This window comes from Lissotriton vulgaris, chromosome 12 (genome assembly GCF_964263255.1).
Source record: "Lissotriton vulgaris chromosome 12, aLisVul1.2, whole genome shotgun sequence".
NCBI lineage: Eukaryota > Metazoa > Chordata > Amphibia > Caudata > Salamandridae > Lissotriton > Lissotriton vulgaris.
This window is the reverse complement of record NC_141700.1, coordinates 782,022,526-782,048,766: the sequence shown is the minus strand read 5'-3', so window position 1 is coordinate 782,048,766 and position 26,241 is coordinate 782,022,526. Positions and strand designations below refer to the sequence as shown.

Below are 26,241 nucleotides of genomic sequence, written 5' to 3'. Positions count from 1 at the left end.
GCTTGCTTGAATCCTGATGGAGCAGTGAGAAAGGGACTCATGTCTGAGTATACCCTGCCACACCTATAGTGGCCAAAAACGATTCAGAAAAGGGGGTGGTGATGAACAGAGTGTCTGAATTAAGCAGACCACTCTTACCCAGTCCAAAGATCAGGGCTTGATCCATCACCGTTATTTATCTCACTGCCCCATCCCAGCTCAGAACCTGGCTATATGCAAATCAGTCTGTCCCTGGCCCAGTGCATCATGGGAACAGGGCAGACTAAACTACCAAGCCAATTCTTCACCAGAAAGGAGACAAGCTACCGGGGACCGGTTTCTGGCATTTCAGCCGTCTTCGGCCCGGCTTGCTGGAATCCTGATGGAGCAGTGAGAAAGGGACTCATGTCTGAGTATACCCTGCCACACCTATAGTGGCCAAAAACGATTCAGAAAAGGGGGTGGTGATGAACAGAGTGTCTGAATTAAGCAGACCACTCTTACCCAGTCCAAAGATCAGGGCTTGATCCATCACCGTTATTTATCTCACTGCCCCATCCCAGCTCAGAACCTGGCTATATGCAAATCAGTCTGTCCCTGGCCCAGTGCATCATGGGAACAGGGCAGACTAAACTACCAAGCCAATTCTTCACCAGAAAGGAGACAAGCTACCGGGGACCGGTTTCTGGCATTTCAGCCGTCTTCGGCCCGGCTTGCTGGAATCCTGATGGAGCAGTGAGAAAGGGACTCATGTCTGAGTATACCCTGCCACACCTATAGTGCCTAAAAACGATTCAGAAAAGGGGGTGGTGATGAACAGAGTGTCTGAATTAAGCAGACCACTCTTACCCAGTCCAAAGATCAGGGCTTGATCCATCACCGTTATTTATCTCACTGCCCCATCCCAGCTCAGAACCTGGCTATATGCAAATCAGTCTGTCCCTGGCCCAGTGCATCATGGGAACAGGGCAGACTAAACTACCAAGCCAATTCTTCACCAGAAAGGAGACAAGCTACCGGGGACCGGTTTCTGGCATTTCAGCCGTCTTCGGCCCGGCTTGCTTGAATCCTGATGGAGCAGTGAGAAAGGGACTCATGTCTGAGTATACCCTGCCACACCTATAGTGGCCAAAAACGATTCAGAAAAGGGGGTGGTGATGAACAGAGTGTCTGAATTAAGCAGACCACTCTTACCCAGTCCAAAGATCAGGGCTTGATCCATCACCGTTATTTATCTCACTGCCCCATCCCAGCTCAGAACCTGGCTATATGCAAATCAGTCTGTCCCTGGCCCAGTGCATCATGGGAACAGGGCAGACTAAACTACCAAGCCAATTCTTCACCAGAAAGGAGACAAGCTACCGGGGACCGGTTTCTGGCATTTCAGCCGTCTTCGGCCCGGCTTGCTTGAATCCTGATGGAGCAGTGAGAAAGGGACTCATGTCTGAGTATACCCTGCCACACCTATAGTGGCCAAAAACGATTCAGAAAAGGGGGTGGTGATGAACAGAGTGTCTGAATTAAGCAGACCACTCTTACCCAGTCCAAAGATCAGGGCTTGATCCATCACCGTTATTTATCTCACTGCCCCATCCCAGCTCAGAACCTGGCTATATGCAAATCAGTCTGTCCCTGGCCCAGTGCATCATGGGAACAGGGCAGACTAAACTACCAAGCCAATTCTTCACCAGAAAGGAGACAAGCTACCGGGGACCGGTTTCTGGCATTTCAGCCGTCTTCGGCCCGGCTTGCTTGAATCCTGATTTAGCAGTGAGAAAGGGACTCATGTCTGAGTATACCCTGCCACACCTATAGTGGCCAAAAACGATTCAGAAAAGGGGGTGGTGATGAACAGAGTGTCTGAATTAAGCAGACCACTCTTACCCAGTCCAAAGATCAGGGCTTGATCCATCACCGTTATTTATCTCACTGCCCCATCCCAGCTCAGAACCTGGCTATATGCAAATCAGTCTGTCCCTGGCCCAGTGCATCATGGGAACAGGGCAGACTAAACTACCAAGCCAATTCTTCACCAGAAAGGAGACAAGCTACCGGGGACCGGTTTCTGGCATTTCAGCCGTCTTCGGCCCGGCTTGCTTGAATCCTGATGGAGCAGTGAGAAAGGGACTCATGTCTGAGTATACCCTGCCACACCTATAGTGGCCAAAAACGATTCAGAAAAGGGGGTGGTGATGAACAGAGTGTCTGAATTAAGCAGACCACTCTTACCCAGTCCAAAGATCAGGGCTTGATCCATCACCGTTATTTAGCCCACTCTGCCACCCCAGTTCAGACATGGCTGTATGCAAATCAGTCTGACCCTGTGCCTCATGGGAACAGTCCAGCCCGAACTGTCAAGCCATGTCTTCCCTGGACCGAAAACAAGCTTCCGAGGACCGGTTTCTGGCATTCCAGCCGTCTTCAGCCCGGCTTACTTAAATCCAGTGGCAAACTGAGCAAGGGACTCACGTCTGAGCATACCCTGCTACACTTATGGCGGCCAAAAGCGGTAAAAAAGGGGTGGTGATGGACGGAACATCTGAATCAATCAAACACTCACACCCAGTCAAAAGATCTGGGTTTAATCCATCACTGTTCTTTAGCCCACTCTGCCACCCCCAGTTCAGATATGGCTATGTGCAAATCAGTCTGACCCTGTGCCTCATGGGAACAGTCCAGCCATGTCTTTCCTGGACCATCTATTTGTTCTTTATCTGTTGACAAAGCCCTACTTGATCTGCTTCTGATGGCGGCGGTTAAAATCATATTGAATAATTGGAAGGACACAGGCAAAGCCTCTTTCCCCCATTGGCTCAACTGGATCTCAAATCTTAGAGGAGCCGACAATATAGCGCTGGCCTCTACACCAGGGCGCCCCCCACATAGGACACTATGGTCCTCGCTCGACACTCACTTTGACCTGTTCAAACCACCATGATTGTCTGATACCCACATGTACTTCTCTCGATAGAGCCCTTTCAATACCTATCAGCCTAATTGCTGACATATACCTTTTCACAGAACGTCTTCCGCCTTTTTCCAAGATACTGATCTTACTAGAATGCACGATTTTCTCGCACCTCTTGTTGTTGTGACACCTGCAATGTGTACTGATGCAATGTCTAATTTCCTTATTGTTTATATTTACTTTATCCCCCTTATGTTCCCTTTATGCTATGCTTTCGTTAACATTTGAACCATGCTTGATATATGCGCGAGACTGTAATGCTCTCTGTTTATCTCTCAATAAAAAAATTTAAAAAATTGTGAAATAAAATGCAAATATCAGGCCTCAGAGTTTTGATTGAAAAGCATCGCTTTAGATGTGGGAAAAATATACAAAGTAAAAAAGTAGATTTGTTTACGTTCATTGCAGGCGGGAGGTCACTCCAGCGCGCCAATAAAGCGTTGGATCTAGCCCTGATCTCTTGACTGGGTGAGAGCTTTCTGCTTAATTCAGAGACTCTGTCCCTCACCACCCCTTGTTGTAAATATTTTTGTCCACCCTAAGCGTGGAAGGGTATTCTCAGATGTGAGACCCTTGCTCATTGCACCATCAGGATTCAAGCAAACCGGGCCGAAGACGGCTGTAATGCCAGAAACCGGTCCCCGGGAGCTTGTTTCCTTCCCAGTGTAAGAATTGGCTTTTGTAGTTTGGTTTGCCCTGTTCCCATCATGCACTGGGACAGGAACAGACTAATTTGCATACAGCCAGGTTCTGAAACTGGGATGGTGCAGTGAGCTAAAAAACGGTGTTGGATCTAGCCCTGATCTCTTGACTGGGTGAGAGCTTTCTGCTTAATTCAGAGACTCTGTCCCTCACCACCCCTTGTTGTAAATATTTTTGTCCACCCTAAGCGTGGAAGGGTATTCTCAGATGTGAGACCCTTGCTCATTGCACCATCAGGATTCAAGCAAACCGGGCCGAAGACGGCTGTAATGCCAGAAACCGGTCCCCGGGAGCTTGTTTCCTTCCCAGTGTAAGAATTGGCTTTTGTAGTTTGGTTTGCCCTGTTCCCATCATGCACTGGGACAGGAACAGACTAATTTGCATACAGCCAGGTTCTGAAACTGGGATGGTGCAGTGAGCTAAAAAACGGTGTTGGATCTAGCCCTGATCTCTTGACTGGGTGAGAGCTTTCTGCTTAATTCAGAGACTCTGTCCCTCACCACCCCTTGTTGTAAATATTTTTGTCCACCCTAAGCGTGGAAGAGTATTCTCAGATGTGAGACCCTTGCTCATTGCACCATCAGGATTCAAGCAAACCGGGCCGAAGACGGCTGTAATGCCAGAAACCGGTCCCCGGGAGCTTGTTTCCTTCCCAGTGTAAGAATTGGCTTTTGTAGTTTGGTTTGCCCTGTTCCCATCATGCACTGGGACAGGAACAGACTAATTTGCATACAGCCAGGTTCTGAAACTGGGATGGTGCAGTGAGCTAAAAAACGGTGTTGGATCTAGCCCTGATCTCTTGACTGGGTGAGAGCTTTCTGCTTAATTCAGAGACTCTGTCCCTCACCACCCCTTGTTGTAAATATTTTTGTCCACCCTAAGCGTGGAAGGGTATTCTCAGATGTGAGACCCTTGCTCATTGCACCATCAGGATTCAAGCAAACCGGGCCGAAGACGGCTGTAATGCCAGAAACCGGTCCCCGGGAGCTTGTTTCCTTCCCAGTGTAAGAATTGGCTTTTGTAGTTTGGTTTGCCCTGTTCCCATCATGCACTGGGACAGGAACAGACTAATTTGCATACAGCCAGGTTCTGAAACTGGGATGGTGCAGTGAGCTAAAAAACGGTGTTGGATCTAGCCCTGATCTCTTGACTGGGTGAGAGCTTTCTGCTTAATTCAGAGACTCTGTCCCTCACCACCCCTTGTTGTAAATATTTTTGTCCACCCTAAGCGTGGAAGGGTATTCTCAGATGTGAGACCCTTGCTCATTGCACCATCAGGATTCAAGCAAACCGGGCCGAAGACGGCTGTAATGCCAGAAACCGGTCCCCGGGAGCTTGTTTCCTTCCCAGTGTAAGAATTGGCTTTTGTAGTTTGGTTTGCCCTGTTCCCATCATGCACTGGGACAGGAACAGACTAATTTGCATACAGCCAGGTTCTGAAACTGGGATGGTGCAGTGAGCTAAAAAACGGTGTTGGATCTAGCCCTGATCTCTTGACTGGGTGAGAGCTTTCTGCTTAATTCAGAGACTCTGTCCCTCACCACCCCTTGTTGTAAATATTTTTGTCCACCCTAAGCGTGGAAGGGTATTCTCAGATGTGAGACCCTTGCTCATTGCACCATCAGGATTCAAGCAAACCGGGCCGAAGACGACTTTAATGCCAGAAACCGGTCCCCGGGAGCTTGTTTCCTTCCCAGTGTAAGAATTGGCTTTTGTAGTTTGGTTTGCCCTGTTCCCATCATGCACTGGGACAGGAACAGACTAATTTGCATACAGCCAGGTTCTGAAACTGGGATGGTGCAGTGAGCTAAAAAACGGTGTTGGATCTAGCCCTGATCTCTTGACTGGGTGAGAGCTTTCTGCTTAATCCAGAGACTCTGTCCCTCACCACCCCTTGTTGTAAATATTTTTGTCCACCCTAAGCGTGGAAGGGTATTCTCAGATGTGAGACCCTTGCTCATTGCACCATCAGGATTCAAGCAAACCGGGCCGAAGACGGCTGTAATGCCAGAAACCGGTCCCCGGGAGCTTGTTTCCTTCCCAGTGTAAGAATTGGCTTTTGTAGTTTGGTTTGCCCTGTTCCCATCATGCACTGGGACAGGAACAGACTAATTTGCATACAGCCAGGTTCTGAAACTGGGATGGTGCAGTGAGCTAAAAAACGGTGTTGGATCTAGCCCTGATCTCATGACTGGGTGAGAGCTTTCTGCTTAATTCAGAGACTCTGTCCCTCACCACCCCTTGTTGTAAATATTTTTGTCCACCCTAAGCATGGAAGGGTATTCTCAGATGTGAGACCCTTGCTCATTGCACCATCAGGATTCAAGCAAACCGGGCCGAAGACGGCTGTAATGCCAGAAACCGGTCCCCGGGAGCTTGTTTCCTTCCCAGTGTAAGAATTGGCTTTTGTAGTTTGGTTTGCCCTGTTCCCATCATGCACTGGGACAGGAACAGACTAATTTGCATACAGCCAGGTTCTGAAACTGGGATGGTGCAGTGAGCTAAAAAACGGTGTTGGATCTAGCCCTGATCTCTTGACTGGGTGAGAGCTTTCTGCTTAATTCAGAGACTCTGTCCCTCACCACCCCTTGTTGTAAATACTTTTTAAATGGGGCACATTGGTGGTGTCAGTTCCATTGTCAATTCAGTCCCAGTGACAACTTCCAGTAAGTTACCACAGTATATTATATATTTTTTTATCTCATATTTATAACTTTTTTGATACTTATGCATTTGGGTAAACTTTTAAAGAAAAAAATCAATTCTTTATTATTTTAGAAATATAAAAAGTGTACTATGGGAGGTTTACTTACATTGGTGAAAAAATGTAAACACTCTTAAGACTTTTTTGATCACAGAGAACCATCTGCACAAATTTCGAGAGAAGAATTGCATCAGAATGTGGGTGACCCTTTACCAGCCCACTACCATACCCAGGAGACAACCTTTACATCGCGGACATCACACCGCGATGCCATTACAACGCGATTGTTACAACGACCGCGTTGTTACCATGCAAAGCCATTACTACGCAAGTCATTACATCGACTTGCAGTAGATGGCGCACCAACATTAGGAATAGTATAGTTTACTATTCCAACACCTTTCCTACTCTTACGTAGGCTGGAGTTGGAATAGTTAATTATACATTTCTAATGTCAACGTGCCCTATCTACTGCAAGTCGATGTAATGACTTGCGTAGTAATGGCATTGCGTGGTAACAATGCGGTTGTTGTAACAACCATGCTGTAATGGCACGCGATGTGATGACTCGTGTTGTAACGAGTCATATTCCCACACACATTCTAAAGCGAGTCTGGCCATTCAGATTGAGCAGAAGAAGAAGCACAGGCTGGCCTTGTGGGGACTGTGGGCACACGTTGGGCTTGAGATGTGGACTTGTCACTTACCTTGAGTTCTCTTGGGCGCAGTGTGGATCCTGGGGGCCGGAGTGGGCTGAGGATGGAGGCGAGAACCTCATCCCTAGTTTAATTGGTTATGTTCCCCTAGTTTTGGGATGGTTATAGTGCAGTGGTTCCCCGCCTGTTGTTGGGGGATGTTGGGGGTCTGTGACTACTCAGAAAATTAAATATAAATAATAGATTAATAAAGTGTGTATAAGTAAAGAAGCTAAACGGTCTACTGATAATTTTAAAATGTACTGTAAATGTGAAGGAATTTGAAACTGGAGGCTAAACATTAGGTTAATGTCCTCAGATTGATTCATGGGAGCAGTGCTGGCACATCAAACAGAATATAGTATGGATGATGGCCAGGCTCAATTGAATTTAGAAAAGCTCCAACCTTTCCAGAAAATTTGTATTTTATTTGTATTTATATGTGTATGTGAATGAAATACAATGTGTCTTAATTTGTGTATTTGTTTGATGAATACTTTTTTTTGTTTTGTGGATCAAATCATCGATAATGCTTAGGCCGGGTCCCCGGCTTCCAGTAATAACTCGTGGTGGGTCCCCTGATTCCAGTAATGATTAAGTGGGGGTCTGCAGAAGACAAAAGGTTGGGAACCACTGTTATAGTGCCTTCCAAGTGTGATGCTGTTGCCACAGTTTATTTACGAGTGTGCAGTCGTGCAAACTGTATGATGCTGATGTGTATCTTTTCTTCACGAAAATCAATAAAGAGGTATTGAGGAAAAAAAAGAAGTAGGTAGCACTCCCAATGCCTTCTGCTGTGTCTACTGATCCTACCCAACTCCTGTTCCTGGGAGAAGGAGAAGACAGTGATAAGTGCATCAAGAAGACTCACAGCAAAGACCCTCACTCCTGATGCAACAGGATCAGAAGATGTTTCTTTATCACCTCACTTGAGAAATTGGAAAGTGCCATGCTTAGTGTTTAACAAAACAGAAACATGAAGCTCTAGGTCATTTAACGCATCATTTGGCTGATGGTCAGAGAAGTGTTACATATGAATGATCAAATGTTTCACACAGTATGTAAAGATATCTGCACCTTGGTAGATTCACTTGGTGGAGGAACGGCTGAGGAAGGAAAGGCACAGAGGAGACGGCAGCATCACGCAGACATCCACCTTCAGAATTGGGAACGCCCTGTAGAGAGTTTACCTTCAAGCACTACAACATATGTACCTGTTTAAATCTGCAAGCCTAGTTGACAAGGAAAAGTGGGGACATTCCAGAGACCCTGGGAAATGTTTCCAGTGTTTTCGATTACTTACAACAACTCCACCTGGACTTGGACCTTTCTCACTCTCCGGTGTAGATAATGCTATTCTAATTGGGAGTAGTGCTTCCGTATACAACATTATTACTCATTTGTGTAGTAGCAACAGAAGTAGCCAAGATCAAGGTACTTCAAGGCATATGCACATGACCAGGCCAACTAGTGCTAGTCACAAGAATTTTTATATATTTTTTTATATAGTTTTCACAATACTGCTTTCATTAACTCCTCTGGTGCTAAGGACGTACTAGACACATAGGTTTCCTTCACACCCATTTTTAACTCTTTATATTTACCATACAAATGGATCTATACAAAATGAAAATGTATTGTGCAGCTCAGTTGCTCTGGGTACCTCGATTTCTTGGAGAACCTACAAACCCTATATATCTTGCGACCAGAAAGGCCTAGCAGCCGTACCAGGGTATTGCTTTTGTAAAGTGGTCAAAGGTTTGGCAGACGTACTGGTGCATTGCTTTTGTAAAATGGTCATTGTAACAAGAAGTTACAGATGAAAACAAATGGGTTTTATCTACTCATTTTTTGTATTTTTGGGTTTCGCCTGCCGAAGGCTGCGCTCTGCGCAGCTTTTCGGTGCAGGCGAAATCCATTGATTACAATAAGGACTTCAGGAACGTCCCCCGGCTCCCATTGGCTAGCTCCATAAATGGAGGCTAGCCATTGGTAGCCGGATCTGTCCGTCAAGGCCGGACCAGATTCGGGGGCGTTACGGCCATTTTTTCTCATCCCGCCCCTTTGTTGCCGTCATTGCAGCGGTGGGTGTAGTCTTATTTTTTTTTCGACGGGATGTTTGTGGCCGCCATTTTTTGCTAGGAGCTAGGGCGAGCGGGTGGGTTCATGTAATGTTCCTTTCTCGTCAGGAACCTCCTGCAGCCTCTCCCTGCCCTGCCAGAGCTGAGTACACGCAGCCGCGGCATTTCTCCCCGTTCCTTCCACCCCCCTCCCAGTCCGATGCCTTCTCGCCCATCTTTTGTCATGCAAAAATGTGTGCTGCGATTGCCCGTCTTGCCACGAAGGACGAGAAAAAGAGCTGAAACCGGTTGCACGCCTGAGGGTGAGCGGGGCCAGCAGGGACAGAGAGAAGAGCCTCGCAGGCTCCATTTCCGTTTCCCCCGGTTGGGAGGAAGCTATTGGCCAAGAGAAAGGCAGGAAGTCCACGGGAGCCAACCCCGCGCTCCTCCACCACCGGAGTGTAGCCAGCGTCTCTCCCCGAGGCTCCCCCAGCGAGAGGCCGGTGAAGGAAGCAGACCGGCAGCCAGAGAGTCCCGCATACCGGCAGCAGAGTGACCCGATCAGAGCGGGACCGGAGCAAGGAGAGAGGATTCCCCCCCCCACGGAAGCCGGTGAGTCGAAGCCGACTGGGGGGGGAAAGGGAGTGAGGTTGCACTCCGCCGGTGCCTTCACCACGAGCGGCCCCACTTGATAGCGGGCCGCTCCCACGGTTGCGGGGCATTCTTGTTTCTAGAGCCCCGAGAGGCTCAGCGCCGCAGTTGTTTCTTCGGGTTCCCAGGCTCTAGCACGAGCGGGACTCCAACGAGCGGAAGCATTTGTGCCGGACCCACGAGGGTCCCAGGGGCATTTTTATTACCGAGCCCAAGGGGCTCCTGGCCCACATTTGTTGCGAGAGCTATAGCGCCTGGGGAATAGAGCGCGAGGCGGGGTCAGCATTCTCGCAGACACTAGTCGTGTCACCGGAGGCACGGTGTGTGAACACAATTGAAACTTCACACTACAGAGGAAGGTTCCTTACTTCAAGATCTCTGGGAGAACCCCACAGGGATGCCAGGCCCGGTGTCAACTAAAGGGACGCAGGGGTACTAATGGCGCTGGGAAGAGGCGTCCACAGACGAGGGGCACCCGGGCTCTGTGATTGACGGCAGCGGGTTGGTGTTTCAAGTGTCTGGGATTGGTTCAGCACCACTCACATACTTTGGGGCATATTAGCAAGAAGCTCGTTAAAATTATCGCCGTTTTAGCGGCAGTTTCCTGCCGCTAAAACGGCGATAATTTTAACAAGCTTCTTGCTAATATGCCCGTGTTTTTTTTATTTGACGTTAAATGGTGTAGAGCGAATAATTCCTATAGTATATAGTGAAGGCTTTATCTAGCGGTACATACCGCAGCTCAGTCGCATCTAAGCACCCACAGACAGCTGTTATTAGGAAAATTATATTGACGGCTGGACCCCCTGCTCATGTGTTGTCCACTTCACGAATAGAATTGAAAATATCTGGCCTGTGGAAGTCCTCCAGTGAATGGTCAGTTTGATGGCCTGAGGGGAAAGCGGAGGGAGGTGTGAAGACTTGAACGTTTTTAACACTTAGGAAGCTATCAATGTTTTGTGTGTGGCCAATGCAACCTCTGTAATGGGGGGGGGGGGGGGGGGGGGAATTCAAGGTACCGCTCTTTAAAGGATCTTCTTAGAAGTGATCCATAATAAAGGGATCCTTAAGGAAAGGACCCTTGAAGGAGTCCCAATAGAGGTCCATCCGGAATAGTGCAGGGGCCCAAAATAAAGCAGAGCCGCTGTTGAAAGGACCCCTGTAGAAGGGGCCCCATGAAGTAGAATTACCTCTTGAGGTGAAAAGAGAGCAGGAGCCCGTTAATCTACAGCCTTCTCCCACGTAAGAATCGGCGCAGCACGGATTCCACGGGAAGACTGCTTTGCTTACCTCAAGCTCGCCCGCCTTCAGGCGCTCGCTCTTCAACTTGCTTCCCTGCTTCGAAATTACCATATTTGCAGAAAAGGTGATGGCGCAAGTGTCAAAAACACATCTGCGCTGACAGAATGATTTTTTTTTATTTTCCCACTCGGTGCAGAGAACGAACCGCACACAAATGAAAAGCGTGCGAGTTGTGGCTTCGCTTTACACTCCGCGCTCATCTTCTTGACAAACACTTTTCCTGAGAGGGAAAGCGTTCTGCATTAATCCTGGTCTGTTTTTCATTTACATATCTGTGGCAATTCATGCAGTAACTGCTACAGCGAAGCACTCATGTGCAAGACACGCGCGTTGCTGGCTTTTGGGAAGTTTTATGAAAAAAAAGGTTTTGTACTTTATTCAATTTTTAGCAAAGCTAAATGGGCTTCTTTTCTGAAAAAAAACATGTTGTTTTCGTATGTTCATCTTAGACGGGATATTCAGGCATCCAAAACAAGGGGAAAAAAATCAGTAAAGAGAAGTGGAAGAAATATTGCAAAAAATGTATCTGTTTTCAAAACCAACACATAAATACAAAATTTGTCATTTACAATGCCAATAGCTATAACTTTTCCAAAGGCGAAACCATTGCATTGTAAATGCTTGTTTTTAATTATAAGTTAGATTCTTCGAGAAACGCTTGAGGGATCTACACAAATGACCCCTTGCTGAATGCAGAATATTGTCTATTTCTCAGAAATGTACAGCTTTCTGAGATCACACATGGTTTGACATCAGTTTACACTACAATGTAAGTAAATTGAAAGCACAAAAAAATAGAAATATTGGGCTGCCTCTTAGAGAAATGCCAAAACTGTGGTAAACAAAATTTTTTTGATACAGCTCTGCATGTTCCTAAAAGCTGGGAAGATGGTGCTTTTAGCACAGCAAACCTTTTGTTGACACCATTTTTAGGGGGAAAAGCTGCAGATTTACCAATATTACTAATATCACATCAGGGAATACAATGGGGACCTTGTAATGAGTCCATTAGTGTAATTAAATACCAACAGGATCCCTGACCTAAAAGATACAGAAAATGACGGTAAGTTAGACGGGTTCAGGTAACCTGTCCTGTAAGGTGAAATCCTAAAATGTTACACAACAGACAATAATGAGCATTCCTCATGTCTTATTACTTAAAATCAATGTACTGCCAATATCAAGATGTATTATCGAGATGGAGTCACAACTGACCTAAACCAACAGAAGGAAGAGCTGGTTTTGGGAAAATAAGGAGAGTATTACAGAACCTTCTGTAATTTTTTTTGCAAATGGCTTGTTAGGAATTTACAGGGGACATTCCCCGAATCCGCACACGCCTCTATAAAAGTTAGTAAAATATAAAACAATTCAGGAGACCCAACTCTTGCTCATTACACCCACCTTCCTACGCTCATTCTACCACACCGTTTTGGACTTGTAACCATTAAAAAGCATCCATTCAACCTGGTCGTACAAGCCTCGAAAAAATCATAAAAACTTTACCACACCTGTAGGTCTAGTGACTTGAATAATCTACTTGATCTAACTGTAATGTACTTGACCCGTACACTGGCCCTAAATTGTGTTATCCATGGCAAATATTTAGTTTTACATGACCGCATTTTTCTCATATCACATATGAGAACACCTTTAAATATGAATGTTCGGTATTCCTGCTGTACCAAAAACTCTTGTATGATTTAATAGACTAAACTTTTGCACCATATATAATAAGAATCTGGACCACACATCCCCAGACTTGCCTTTTAATAGCATGGTAATCAGTGCGAGGGTAGGAATGTTTCTCGGTTCATGTTTAACAACTCACTTATAAAAAATATATCACTAAAGCGTGATGCGAGAGCGCACTGTCATTTACAAACAGCACATTGCCTTGAAATGGCTACAAACCTTCCGCCTAACGTGTAGTTTTACTGACAAAACTATATACCGTATGGACATTAAACTGTGGAAATTGGGTTTCTGCAAAAATAATTCACATTTTTTTACATCTTCTGAAATGTATTATGAAAAGTTTGTACAGTTCATGTTCGAGCTATTTAAATGTTGTGTACACTCAAAATCCTCTAACTTTGCGGTGAGACAAACAAAACTAACCAACCTCCAGGATAAAATAAGCAGCAAATTGTAAGAAGGCATACGCTGACCTTTGACCTCTGTCTCTGAACACGGAGCAAATATGACAAGATAAAAACATGATTTAAAGGCATCTTTATTGCTCAATAACTTTCTGAGTGAACAAACACATGTTCTTTGTCAGCTCACGAGAACAGGCCAGTAGCCTAAAAATAGCTCGCCCTGATAAAATCCGACTCGCCATAGTGAGTGGGCGAGAAGGTTCCTTGAGGATTGACAAAGAACCATCACTTTGTTTTTACACTCTAAACCCAGTCAATCACCATTTTAGGATTATAGCTGCTCCTAAATTCTCCTGGACTGTACTACTTCTTTCCTCTTGCACAAACTTGTGTTTGGGAAGGATCAGGGAATAGACATTTTTGCTCGGTTCTAGCCACCACCGGCCAGCAAGGCAGAGAGACTCTGTGCTCATGAGGGATGGAGGGAGAATGTGCATCCGTTTATCAAGCACGCAGAGCGGAGTAATCAGCCACTTGCAGCTTGATGTACGTAAGCAGAAATGTGGATTCATCGGCATTCCTCTGAGGTTCTTAGGTACAAACATGATCAAGGTAATCACAGTTTTTCATTTTTTATAGACTTTGCTTACAGATCCAGACCTGTTGGGAATGGTCTGAGGGCAGGTTTCAGCCTTATGGGAGGGACATGAACATTCAGTGTCATCAGGTCTCATTCAGTGCCAAGCCCTTCAGTGCTTCTCCCTGGAAGCGCATCATATGCCAGCCCTCGCTTGTGGTCAGGTCCACTGCCCCTTTCTTCATGTAGAAGTCTATGGCCGTCCGGTTCCAGTCCAGTGCTGCGAGCTGCAGCCGACAGAAGTTTTGTTCCACGCAGACCTGCAGGAAGTAAAGTAAATTGGTATTACGTTTAGTTAACCCCGCCTGCCACCTAACACCTTCACCCTACCTCTGTGCATTTACCCACATCAATAATCCACAAAACATCCACACTGCTCAGCCCCAACCAAATCAATATACAAAGTAACGTAATTACACATTTCCACAATCAAAACACAGTTTCTTTAATCCTCATTAGGGCATGTTCTGGCATTTGACTCACAGCCATTACTGTTCATGACAAAAAATTTGGATGAATGATCTATCACTGAAAGAAGTCAAAAACACTTCTACCATCTTTGATTGGCTCATTAGATATGGGTACACAACACTCACCAGAAACAGATGATCATTCACCATCATCCAGAGGCGACCTTCTGGACACCGAGAAGACTCTTGATTCCACACCACCCTCAATTCACTCTCAACAAACCTCTCACTCCCACCCACACACTCTATGACCTCTCCTATAGAGCCTGGATTCTCCACAGGACATTCTTTGTTGAATTCCTCATCTTTGCAGCCTGCCCACTGGCTTTTGTGGACTTCAAACTTCCAGGCGACTTCATACTCAAAACTGTAAAGTAAACCTTTTCTAAAACTCCTCACCTCTCTATACCTCACCACACGTGACTACACTCAATGGGGCAGATTTACAAGCCCCTTGCGCCACTGTTGTGTTATTTTTAACATGGAAAAAGTGACGCAAAAGTGGCGCAAGGGACTTGTAAATAAGCCCCAATGAATGTAGGCAATACGCTGGATCTAGTCCCCTCCACCTTACACACCGTCTTATGTCAGGGTTTCACACCCAGGGCCCGTATCGGTTGCCATGACCTCCATTTCATAATTTCACACTACAGACCACTGCACAAAGCCCACAAATCTTTTCAAGAACATCTCAACAAGTCCCCTTGTCATGTGCCAGAGTTAGGCCTGGTAGGAAATAGTGCCATTTTACACGTACACGTTTCTTTCCTAAAGTTGCCTTCACTGTGTCACACCGCATTTGACACATGTTTGCATTTGTGACACTTGGGTTTATTTCTAAGAAACACTGACCTCACTGACATGAAGAGCTTCATGAGAACACTATCACACTGCCTTGGCGTTACGTGCGTGATACAAATGTGTTTGTTATTATGTCCATAGGGCGACAGTTATCTGTAGAATACAAACAATGGCACCCTGATCACAATCTCAGCCCAAGGACTTCGAGGGGTCCCTGCATGCTGAAGCTTTTGCCTAGCAGCTGAGTAACATCTCCGTGAGGGGTGTCCAGTTTGTGACCAATAAGGAGTCCTACATCCTTACCCATCAGGTAAAGGGGGTTAGATCATCCAGAAGGGGGTTTCTTGGCAGACCATACTTTCACACTCTAGATTCGTCGGTTAGGGTTTGCATCGTAGATGGACTAAATTGTTATAATATATATGTGTTCATACCAACATAAGATCATCAGATACTACACCCACAAGTTGCTGCCAAAGCACGATGCACTTTATTAATAACAAGGTGGCAAAAGTAACATCGGGCTCCGATGTCACTTCTCGGGTTTATTTTGCTCTTGCCCGCAAACAAATGACAAAAAAAGATAAAGAATTCCTAAATATAGAAAAACACAAAAACAGAAACAATGTAACTTGAAAGCTGCTTTTCAGAAAAAAAGAAAAAATCGATCTTAACAAACACTTTGTTTTGCACTATTTTACACTTGTTCTTGTAGGATGATTGGCTTTGCACATAAAGTATTTCAAATTTTATATGTTTTAGCCTGTATGCGTATAATGTATTAATTCATTTTACAACATAAGAAACTTTTTGTAGTTTTTAAACAGAGTAACTCTTCTATATCCATACGAGTTGTAGGCTAAATCATGTGACTGCCAAAGGTGCTTATTTAAACCAATGTCCTAAGAATTGACTGTGTCATGTGATCAAGCGCTCTGGGCAGCGCGAAACGCGTCATGGCGATTTGAAGCACGAACAATAAAAACTTCACTAGCACTTATTTCAGGTCCGTATCCGTTTCTGCAGCATTTGCGAGTCTGGTAAAGATCGGAAAATCCTTGGAATATAATATATATATATATATATATATATATATATATATATATATATATATATATATATATATATATGTATATCTTTGTTGTCTCAGCAAGATGGTGGAACTCAGTTTTAAACACTTATTATAACTTTTGTCTGCTTCTGTCTATAGATCATTTCAGCCCCTATTTTCAATACAAGAATCACTTAGGTTCAATTAATATTGAAAAATTGCCCTGTGTGCATTCTTTGTATATTTCTCTGAGCGAAAGAGAGCACGAGTGTCTGAGCGAAAAGTTCTAGATCTCTCACCATGGTTTCTGAGCGAACAGGGTTGTCATGTTCAGTAGTGGCCAGAATTGTTCCCTCCCTCTCTGGGTTTAGGGGGGCTAACGGTGGCACTGTGAGCTAGCTGGTCCAAGGGACAACATATCCTGCAGGGGGGCATGGAGTCAGTCTGGCACCATCCTAAGTTTATGTTTTCCGCAAATATGCAGTTCCTACTGATTAGTGGAAAATATTAATAAAGACGTCAAACCCACAGCCTAATAGAAGGTAGGGTCATGAAAACCACTCGTACCCTCTACTTGTCTTCCCTTTTTAAGCATACCATCTGGAGGACGGAATAAAGCTTAGCTCCCCTATCGGTAGGTAGTTTTAACTCCCTTCTAAACAAACCCTTCCAACTCCTCTCTATCCATCAATTGGTATTTACCATCTGAGTGCTCCTGTGTCTTCCATTGGTAGCAGCACGCCAGTTCCGCAGAAGAACGGGAAGAGCCCTTTGACGCAGAATGCCGCCAAGGGGTAACCCTGGTGGGCGAGGTTTATACAACAAAAAGACTTGAGCTTTTTTTACCTGTAGGAGTTTTACCAAAAAGTACAGAGTAAGGCTCTCTCATTTTTTGACAAAAAGGTAAAAAGAAGGATGGGCCCCCCTCTGGATAGTTTCCTCGTATTCCCTTCCGTTCTTTTGATACGGTGGATGTTGCACCAGCACAGCTCCACAAAACAAGAAATCTTCAAACATGGAAACTGAACTCGGTATAATTCCACCACCCCCTGACACCAGAAACTTACCTCGCCACCGAATACCACAACAAAGCTGTGCATCCAGTTTGTGATTATGTAATCCAAACTCACCTTGCGACCAAATCATCCTTCTTCACTAGGGTGAACCTTTATCCTATTCTCCCACACCTTCGGTCTCTGCAGAGGATATAGGTTCCGCTGACTTGTTTTTCTCTGCCTAAACTACACCAACATATTCTACCCAGTGGCCCATGTCTTGTTCTCTGCAGACTCCAGGTCTTCGACAAGGAACCATCAAACAGCTTCCAGACCTCAGCATTGGTGATCACATCACGCCCTCTCTTCCAGCTCTTCACTGACATCCGGAAGCAAGACATACATCCTTCAAGGCACTCTGTATCGGGCCTTCCACTGCGCAGGACCCATCTCTTTATATCACTAATTCCGCAGCCACCAATTAAAAAGCATTCTCAGATCTAGGCTAACCCCACCTATGACCACTCCCAGGTTCACAAAGTTGGTTGAACATCTTTTCTTGGAGGTACCGACCACCAAGCGCTGGAACCTCTCTCTGAACAAGAATCCTTCGGAACTATCATGCATTGACCATGCTTTCCACCCCAAATCACCCCTACACAGGGTCACCTCACACCAAATTCACATTCATCAAACAAATGATGGAAATGGTGCATAACCACTACAGCTGCTCTATCAAGCCGCATCCTTCTGCTTCATGGACGGTTGAGTCATATATCAATTCTTCATATAAATGAATATTATTTGAAATAAATGTTGTGTCCTGAGTATTTTTTGTAAGAATATCATCCCACTGGGGCAGGTTTTCTATTAACTGTGATGCAGCATTATTTTTTCAAACAATATCTTGTATACAATGTTTAAGTCAGAACATATTTATGTTCTGGTATCAACCTCCTATATGAAGCTTCACGTCTGCAGCGACACAACTGAATCAACATGCACAACCCCCAGTGCCAAACACAAGGGTCTCACTGTAAACAGAGACTCCACCAACTATGCACAGCAAGTTGGGCAGCCTCTTACCTGGCAATCTAGGCCAGCGCTTGGGGCCACACCTGGGTAAGAAGGAAGCATTATATAATTGCTATAATACAATAATTAATCTGGATGGAGGGACTTACTTCTGCAACTTTGCTAATAAGTTTCTTGCCCATCCCAGTTCCTGTGAAAATATATAAAACTTGGATTAGTGTGAATGAAGCTGCAAAGAATTCTGATAACTGTCATGTCTCAAACATCAGTTTTGTAGAAGAACCTCCAACATGAGTTACAGCGTCAAAACAACCATTGATTGGGGCAAATATCCAGTCATGTGGTCGCGCAGTTATCAGTGCCAAATGGAGATATCAGGATAAAATTCAATGTCATGGGGTCACCAGGCGCGCTGATTTAAATGTTGTGTTACATGTTTTTTATACAGCACACATTTCACAATTACTTGGCCCCTTGGCACTATGGCTTGCTAACGTGTCTGAGGTCTCAATGCTGCTCACATAAGGATCATACACAGGGCTACATGTCAACAGATCATTCTCAGTGAGAAAGGGGTGATGTTGGTTATTCCCCGCAGGATGAGGTGAAGGATAGTTATAGTGACCTAGTGGCCGAACCCATATAAGGTGACGAGTTTTTAGGGTTGTCCCTGCAGGATGTATCACAATGGGGATTGGTGGTCATATGACCTCTTATCAATGTCAGTTGCTTCATATGTTTGGGGTCTTGGCTGTCCTCATGCTGTACATGGTGTGACTGTATTTTTCTGGTTGTCAGAGAAGTGTTTGAGTGTGGCATACATGAGTCGGATTTCATCTTTGAGAGGAGTTAATTTAATTCTAGTGTCTAGTTGCTTGCTTGGTAGACTCCATGATCCTGCGTCTCTTGTTCCCAGGTCTCTTTGTAGTCGCGGCATCTTGTTTTCACAGGGGTCCATGGCAGCTGGTGGCTCTGTGTGATGTCTCTATCCAACCTTGGAAAGAGTCTTCTGACAAACAAATTGTGGCAACAGATAATCAGGGGTGTCGTTTCGGGGGATGGGGGTGTTTGGTGAGTTACACCCCCCTAATAAATGTATTTTCTGATACATAGTTAGGTACAGGTGCTTTCAGTCAGGTATGGAGAGGTGTCTGTAATTTTTTCACCAGACCTTTTGACCCACACAGACAAAAACGCACACACACTCTCTTTCTCTGTTTTGAAAGTCCTCACAATATATTGCTTATTTTCAAAATATTGTCTTTTGGGTCACTTAATACTCCTACCAGTCCCTATTCCTCCCCCTTTCCACTGCCCCTTGGGCCCCTCTCAAACACCCGCTTGCTGTATACTGTATTTTAACATTATATGCCAGCGTGATAGTTGGAAAATCTGAAGTTCACCCTGTAATCTTACTGACCAAGCTACGCCCCTGCAGATAAAGATATAAATATGGGGGCACCAGTGGAATGAGGCTTGTAGCCATCTTAGGGGATAATAAGCCCTTCCATGTAGTGTAGGCCAAGGTACAAGACCCAGGGCCATGTGACAGTAAGACCAGTGAAGTTACTTTCTGAAGGGGGCACCACACTTCCAACCCACAGTCAAGGCCACCTCAGATTTTGATGCCTTACACAACATCCCCAGGGTCTGATCACCAAGAGGAGTCAGAAAGCATCAAAGCTCCACTAGCCACAGAGATGCTGCGGCAATTCCAACCAGACTGTTTCGCTCTCACATGGTGAGAATCAACCAGCAATCTTGGCTGCTCTATCAACAGTGTTTGGACATTTCCTGTTATTCTTACTGGCCAGTCTGCCTCTGGAAGCTGTATATATAGACATAGGGCCCGATTCACAGAACTAACTTAAGACAAAATCCTAAACTTACTACTTTTGGTATTCACAGAAGACAAACTTAAGACAGACTTAAGACAGACTTAAGTTAGGATTTTGTCTTAAGTCTGTCTTAAGCCTGTCTTAAGTTTGTTTTAAGACAAAATCCTAACTTTACTACTACTAAATGCCTTCTGTGAATACCAAAAGTATTAAGTTTAGGATTTTGTCTTAAGTTAGTTCTGGGAATCGGCCCCAACGTGTGGGCCAGTGACAAGTCTGGAAATTTGGTGATAAAAATCTGGATGTCCTCTTTGGTCTATGATGTAGTGAGTTTTATTGCCAGAAGTGAGAGCTAGTTGGTAACAGAGCCCAGTTGGCATGGGAATGCTGTTTCCATTGCTGTGTTTGGCAGGGATTTCCTTGTACTACCTATGTGTTGCAAGTCAGCTCTTATAGTATGATAACAGAAACCACTAATTCATTAGTAGAGTGTGTAAGTATGAGATTTAGGATCTAGAAAACAGTTTTTAATAGTAACTTTTTTACTGTTTTAATAGTAATTCTGACAGATTTGTGCACAATCATAATATTTTTATTTTTTAAACCCCATTTTGACAGTGCTCATGTAAACAAGACGGAAAAGTAATTTCTGTTTCTCTGAGCTGCTTGACGCGCTTGCAGCCACAAGGCCATTTGGCCTTGTATAGAATTAGCTTCAAAGGAAGCAAAGTTGGTACATAGCAGCCTTTTGTGCACTTTTTCAATAGGGCATTACCTCCTCGTTAGTCTTCCTCGCCACATGACTTACATAGTGAGCTTCAGCTCCACACCAGAACCCTCCAAAGTAAAAAAAAGCCTCCCATCCCCTCCCAATATGGCCGACCAGATCACCCTTACCTCCATAAGAGGCGGGCCGGCCCAACCAACATCCGGTTTTTCTTGTTCTGCGTGATTCTCTCCAGAGGCGCTGTACAGGTAAGTTGGACCTGCTCTAGCATGTTCTTGGGTCTTTGGTTGGAGGTCCTGCCTTAGCGGACCCTGGGGCCTGGACTTTTCTATTACCCCCCCCCCCCCCTCTTCCTTCCCCTGGTCCTTTAGGTACTGCCTCAGCGTCCCATGGGTTTACAGGGGGGTGGGCGACCGGGGACAGGGGTGTTTTCACCTCTGCCTTGTTTCCGGTCGTTTGTTGTGGTCCCGGCCCGGTGGTGGTCTCTGTTTGACCGGCACTTCTTCTGGGCACTTACTTGTAATGGTGCTGTGCGGCCGCCGTTTGTCTTTTTCTACGGTCGGCCGCTGGAACTGCTTCGCTTGTGAGGGTGCCGCTGCGCTACACGTGCTTCCCTGCATATCTTACCTTTCGGCGAGACGGATCTCCAAGGCCTCCATGTCTCGTTTTTTTCTGAACGCGGCGCTGGGCGGTTTCCACTCTCCCCTTTGACAGGGTTTTCAGTGCTTCTTCCCGCGGCTCTGTGCCGTGCTGGGATTGGTCTGAACTCACCCGCCCTTCGGGGGCGGGGTTTCGCTGCTCCAGGTGCATCTGTTTGTTTTTTGACGTGCCTCAGCTGTTTTTCAGCCTATTTATGTTACGTTCCAACTGCGGTACCTCTGAGTTCCTCCACTTTCATTCTGTTTGGTGGTTTTGTCTCGAGGGTTATGGAGCGGGATTCTGTCTCGGCGGAATCGATGGCTGACTCCCTGTCTGCTACTGAGCCTCTGTCTGCGCAGTCCATCCAGATGATGATCCGATCTGCGGTGGCTGAGGCCCTTGCACAGCGTGATGATGGTCAGGGCCCTTCCTCTCCGAAGCGTCCACGTAGGGACCTCACCCCTGTCTCTGATGCGGAGGGGGAGGAAGAGGATCTTCATGGCCGTTACATCCGGGGTCAGGAACTTCGTGATGTTCTTTCACACATCAAGGGTAACTTGGCTTTCCCTCCTCCGGCGGCAGAGGTTGCATCCGAGGATTTCTTCTTCCAGTACCAACGCAAGGCTCCGGATTCCCTTCCTCTGCATGCGTCCATCAAGAAGGTCATCGAGGGGGAATGGTTGGATGTTGATAAACAGTCTTTTCCCCGTTATCTGGCTAAACGTTACGCTATTGATGACTTCACTAAAGATTTCCCTACGGCGGTGAAGGTGGACTCTCTGGTTGTGGGCCTGGCTTCTCAGGGTTCTATCATCTCTGAGGACGCTTCGCCTTCTGACCCCGTGGACAAGCGCGTGGCGGCGGTGGCTAAACGTTCATATGCGGCTGCGAATTTCACCATCAGGGCTTCGGCATATCTGTCTTGCATGGTGCAATCCTTGTTGAAGGATTTCCAGTCCCTGGGCGAGCTCCTGGATCAGGGGGCTGATGTTGTTCCGACGCTGGCTTTGATGGAACAACAGACGCGCTTTCTCTCGGACATCTCCTTTGACACCCTGGGTGCGTCATCTGCCGCAGGGGGGGGCTGCCATCCAGGCTCGGCGTCAGATTTGGCTGCGCAATTGGAAGTCGGAGCGGCCCAGAAGGCGTTACTCATGAAGATCCCTTTTTCTGGGGCTAAGTTGTTTGGTCCTCCGCTGGAGGAGATGCTCAAGAAATCTGCTGAAGACCGCAAGCTGCTGGCTCCCATCAGGTCCTCTGGGGCTGTTTCCCTGGTCGCGGCCGGATTTTCTCCACTTCATCCAGGGGTAAGGGCAGTGCGCCCTTTCGAGGAAGGGGTCGCGGCCGGGGCGCCCCGTTCTTCTCCAAGTCCCGGCCTCAACCTGCTGCTTCCACTTCCTCTTCCGCCCCAAAATCCTGACTGTCTGCCATCACCCCCCAGGGTGTTTCCTGTGGGGGGCCGTCTCCGCCATTTCATCCCGGCTTGGGAGGAGTCTGTCTCAGATCTTTGGGCTCTTCGGATTGTGAGGGAGGGTTTTTCCATCACCTTCTCCTCCCCTCCTCCAGATTTTTTCCTCTCAACGCCCCTGCCTTCCTACCTGGTCAAGAGACGGGCCTTGCTGGCCGGCATCCAGGACTTACTCGTCAAAAGGGCCATCCGGCCGGTCCTGCCTTCTCAAACGGGTTCAGGCGTCTACTCCATCCTGTTCCTGGTAAGGAAAGTTTCTGGGGATTTTCGGCCGGTGTTGGATTTAAAGTGGTTTAATTCTTACATTCCCCATACTAAATTCAAGATGATCTCTCTCAGGAAATTCTGCCGCTCCTGGTCCAGGGAGAGGTGGTTGTATCTCTGGATCTCCTGGACCCCTACCTACCTGCATGTGCCAGTCCATCCGGTTTCTCAGTCCTTCCTCGGTTCTGCGTTGGGGGCTCCCACTATCAGTTCCAGGTACTTCCTTTTGGCTTGTCATCTGCCCCAAGGGTGTTTACTAAGATCCTGGCTCCCCTGGTGGGTCTTCTTCACCGGGAGGGGATCAGGGTGTTTGCGTACCTGGACGATTGGCTAATTTCTGCCTCTTCTTTCTCCAAGGGGATGTTGCACGTCAGGAGGGTTTGCGAAGTTCTCTCTGCCCACGGCTTCCTGATCAACGAACGGAAATCTCATCTGTCTCCCACTCAGGACTTGGTCTTCGGTTGGACATGGTTCAGGGGAAGGTGTTCTTGCCTCTGGATCGCTGAGATACCTTGTGGCGGGATCTGGGGTCCCTTCTGGCTCGGGATTACGCTCCTGTCCACCTTTGGTTGAGGGTTCAGGGTCTGATGTCGGCTACCATCAATGTTCTCCCCTAGGCTCGCCTCCACCTGTATCCCTTGGTCAATCATCTGCTCTCCCTCTGGGATCCCCGCTCGGAGGATTACGAGTTCCTGGTCCTTGTCTCCCCTCAGATTCGTTCGGAGCTGGGTTGGTGGTTGATGGAGTCTCACCTCTCCGGGGGTCTTCCCTTTCTGGTTTCCCCGTCCAGGGTGGTCACGACCGATGCCAGTCACCTCGGCTGGGGGGCGACCTTGGGTTCGGGGTCCGTTCAGGGTCGTTGGGATCTCCTCCTGTCCCGCTGCTCTTCGAACTTTCGGGAGTTGAAAGCTGTATTCCTGGCCTGCCGGCACTTTGCTTCTTCTCTCCAGGGTCACCATGTCTTGATCAGGACGGACAACCAGGTTGTGAGGAGTTATGTCAACCATCAGGGGGGGTGCCGGGTTTGCTCCCTTTGGTTGCTGACTCAGGATTCAACTGATGTCTTGGGCGGAATCAACGGTCCTGTCTCTCCGGGCTGTCTATCTCCCGGGGCCCGAGAATGTGGAGGCGGTACGTCTGAGTCGGGTTTTCCCGTCGTTGTCCGGTCTCTCCCTATCTCCGGTGGTTTTTCGCCACCTGGTGTCGCACTTCGGTCTGCCTCTGGTAGATCTGTTCGCGGACAGGGAGTCTGCCCTCCTGCCCAGTTTCTGTTCCCTCCTCCCGGTTCCGGGGGTGTGGCGTGTGGATGCCCTGTTGTTCCCTTGGCCTTTCGGTCTCCTGTACGCTTTCCCCCCCATCCCCTTGATCCCTCGGGTCCTCTGCGAGATTCGCATGGACAAGGCCCTGGTGCTCCTGGTGGTTCCCGGCTGGGTTCGCCGCCCCTGGTACCCTCTCCTGTGCAAGCTGGCGGTTCAGGCCTGCTGGCCGATCCCGGATCTTCCGTTTCCATTGCAGGGCCCTCCGCTCCCCGAATCGGTATTGCGCCGGCTCCATCTTCAGGCCTGGCTCTTGAGCGGGTGACCTTGCTGTCTCGAGGTTGTTCTTCGGGGGTGGTGGACTTGCTGCAGGGCTCTTGCCGGTCTTCCACCTTGTCATCCTATTCCTGTCACTGGTCTTCGTTCTCCCGTTGGTGCGGGCTCCAGGGTGCTGTGCCTTCCTCGTGGATCCCTTGCGGGTCTTGGACTTCCTTGCCGAGGGTTTTCCTTGGGTTTGGCCCTCTCTACCCTGCGGGCCCAGTGGGCGGCCTTGCGGGCCTTCCGCAGTCTGGGTTTCAACGGGCTAGATTCCCTGGTGGCTCGTTTGCTCCGGAGTTGTTTTCTCCGTCGCCCTCGGGCGCTTTGTTTGTCTCCTCCTTGGGATCTCCCCCTCGTGTTGCGGGCCCTCCAGGGTCCCCCCTTTGAGCCCCTGACCTCAGTTGCCCTGAAGTTTCTCACTTTTAAGGTACTTTTTCTGGTGGCCATTGTGTCTGCCGGCCGGATAGGCGAGCTGGGGTCGTTCCTTTGCCCCCCCCCCCCTTCTTGCGGGTTTTGCCTGATCGGCTGGTTCTCCGTCATGACCCTCGTTTCCTTCCCAAGGTTCCCTCTCTGGTGAACCGGTCTAGGGAGGTGTCTTTACCTTCTTTTCCTCCCGACACGGAGACTTCCCTGTCCTTGCTGGATGTCCGGCGTGCTATTGTGGTTTACCTTGAGCGCACGCCTTCCGGTGTGATAGTCTGTTCGTGACCTTTGGTCCCGTTCATTCTGGTCACAAGCCCTCGATTACCACGTTGAGTCGCTGGCTTAAGCAGGCTATCCTCCTTGCCTACGCTTTGCTGGGTTCGGATGTTCCGGTGGGGGTCCAGGGCCGTTCCACTAGGGGTGTGTCTGTGTCCTGGGCCTCTTTCAAGGGTGTCTCCACTGAGGAGATTTGTAGGGCGGCGACCTGGTCGTCCTGTAATGGCTGACTTTTTCTGGCTCCTTTAAGAGGGAGAATGATGAAAAGTGACTCCAGTCTATCATCCTTATAGTATAGGGATTAGGACTATAGATAGGACCTCTATCTTTTACATAATAGGGTATTTTCGTGCCCCTTTCTTTAGAGTAGGGCTTATGAATTCAAGTTAGGGGATAAATATATAAGTATTAATCATGACCTGTCCTTTTGCTAGTGTGTTAGGATATTTTCTATGGAGTTATGCGTATTGTGGGCCCTGTAGGCCTTAAACGAGACAGACTCCATCTTGCCCTCTGCCTGGTAGCTCGAGAGGCCGTCTAGGTCAAGTGTAATGTTTAAGTTTCAAGCTGTTGTTCGCTTGGAGAGAACCGGCTCAGGCTGGCCCTTATCGAAGGAATGTATTTTTCTCCACTCCGAAGACACAACCTCAGGCCGGCCGGCTGGGAACGTGTCCTTGGTACGGGGAGGTACAAGAATTTGGTGGGCGGCAGGTTACTGGCCGTAGCTTTCCATGAAGGAACGGGCTTTGATATTAGCGAAGGTGTTAGACAGTCGAGAGTTAGTTCGTAGGCGGCAGCTAGCCGTTAGCATCTCTGCCATTAATTATTTCATGGCGGACAGTCGCCATCTTTGAAGTCCGAGAAAGATTTAAGACCGAGA

The 26,241-nt window shown here is 47.3% G+C and overlaps 1 protein-coding gene across 1 annotated transcript in view; it reads right to left on the bottom strand.

Moving 5' to 3' along the window:
• Nucleotides 1-13,282: 13,282 nt before the first annotated feature.
• The window catches only part of LOC147678700 (thialysine N-epsilon-acetyltransferase-like), a 93,198-nt gene continuing 80,239 nt past the window's right edge, over nucleotides 13,283-26,241 (bottom strand). Inside the window, exons 5-6 of the mRNA XM_086945715.1 lie at nucleotides 18,302-18,342; nucleotides 13,283-14,060 (exon numbers count right to left, since the gene is read on the bottom strand). Of these exons, the coding sequence (XP_086801841.1) occupies nucleotides 13,887-14,060; nucleotides 18,302-18,342 (215 nt within the window). The 3' untranslated portion in view covers nucleotides 13,283-13,886. The remainder of the gene's footprint in view (nucleotides 14,061-18,301; nucleotides 18,343-26,241) is intronic.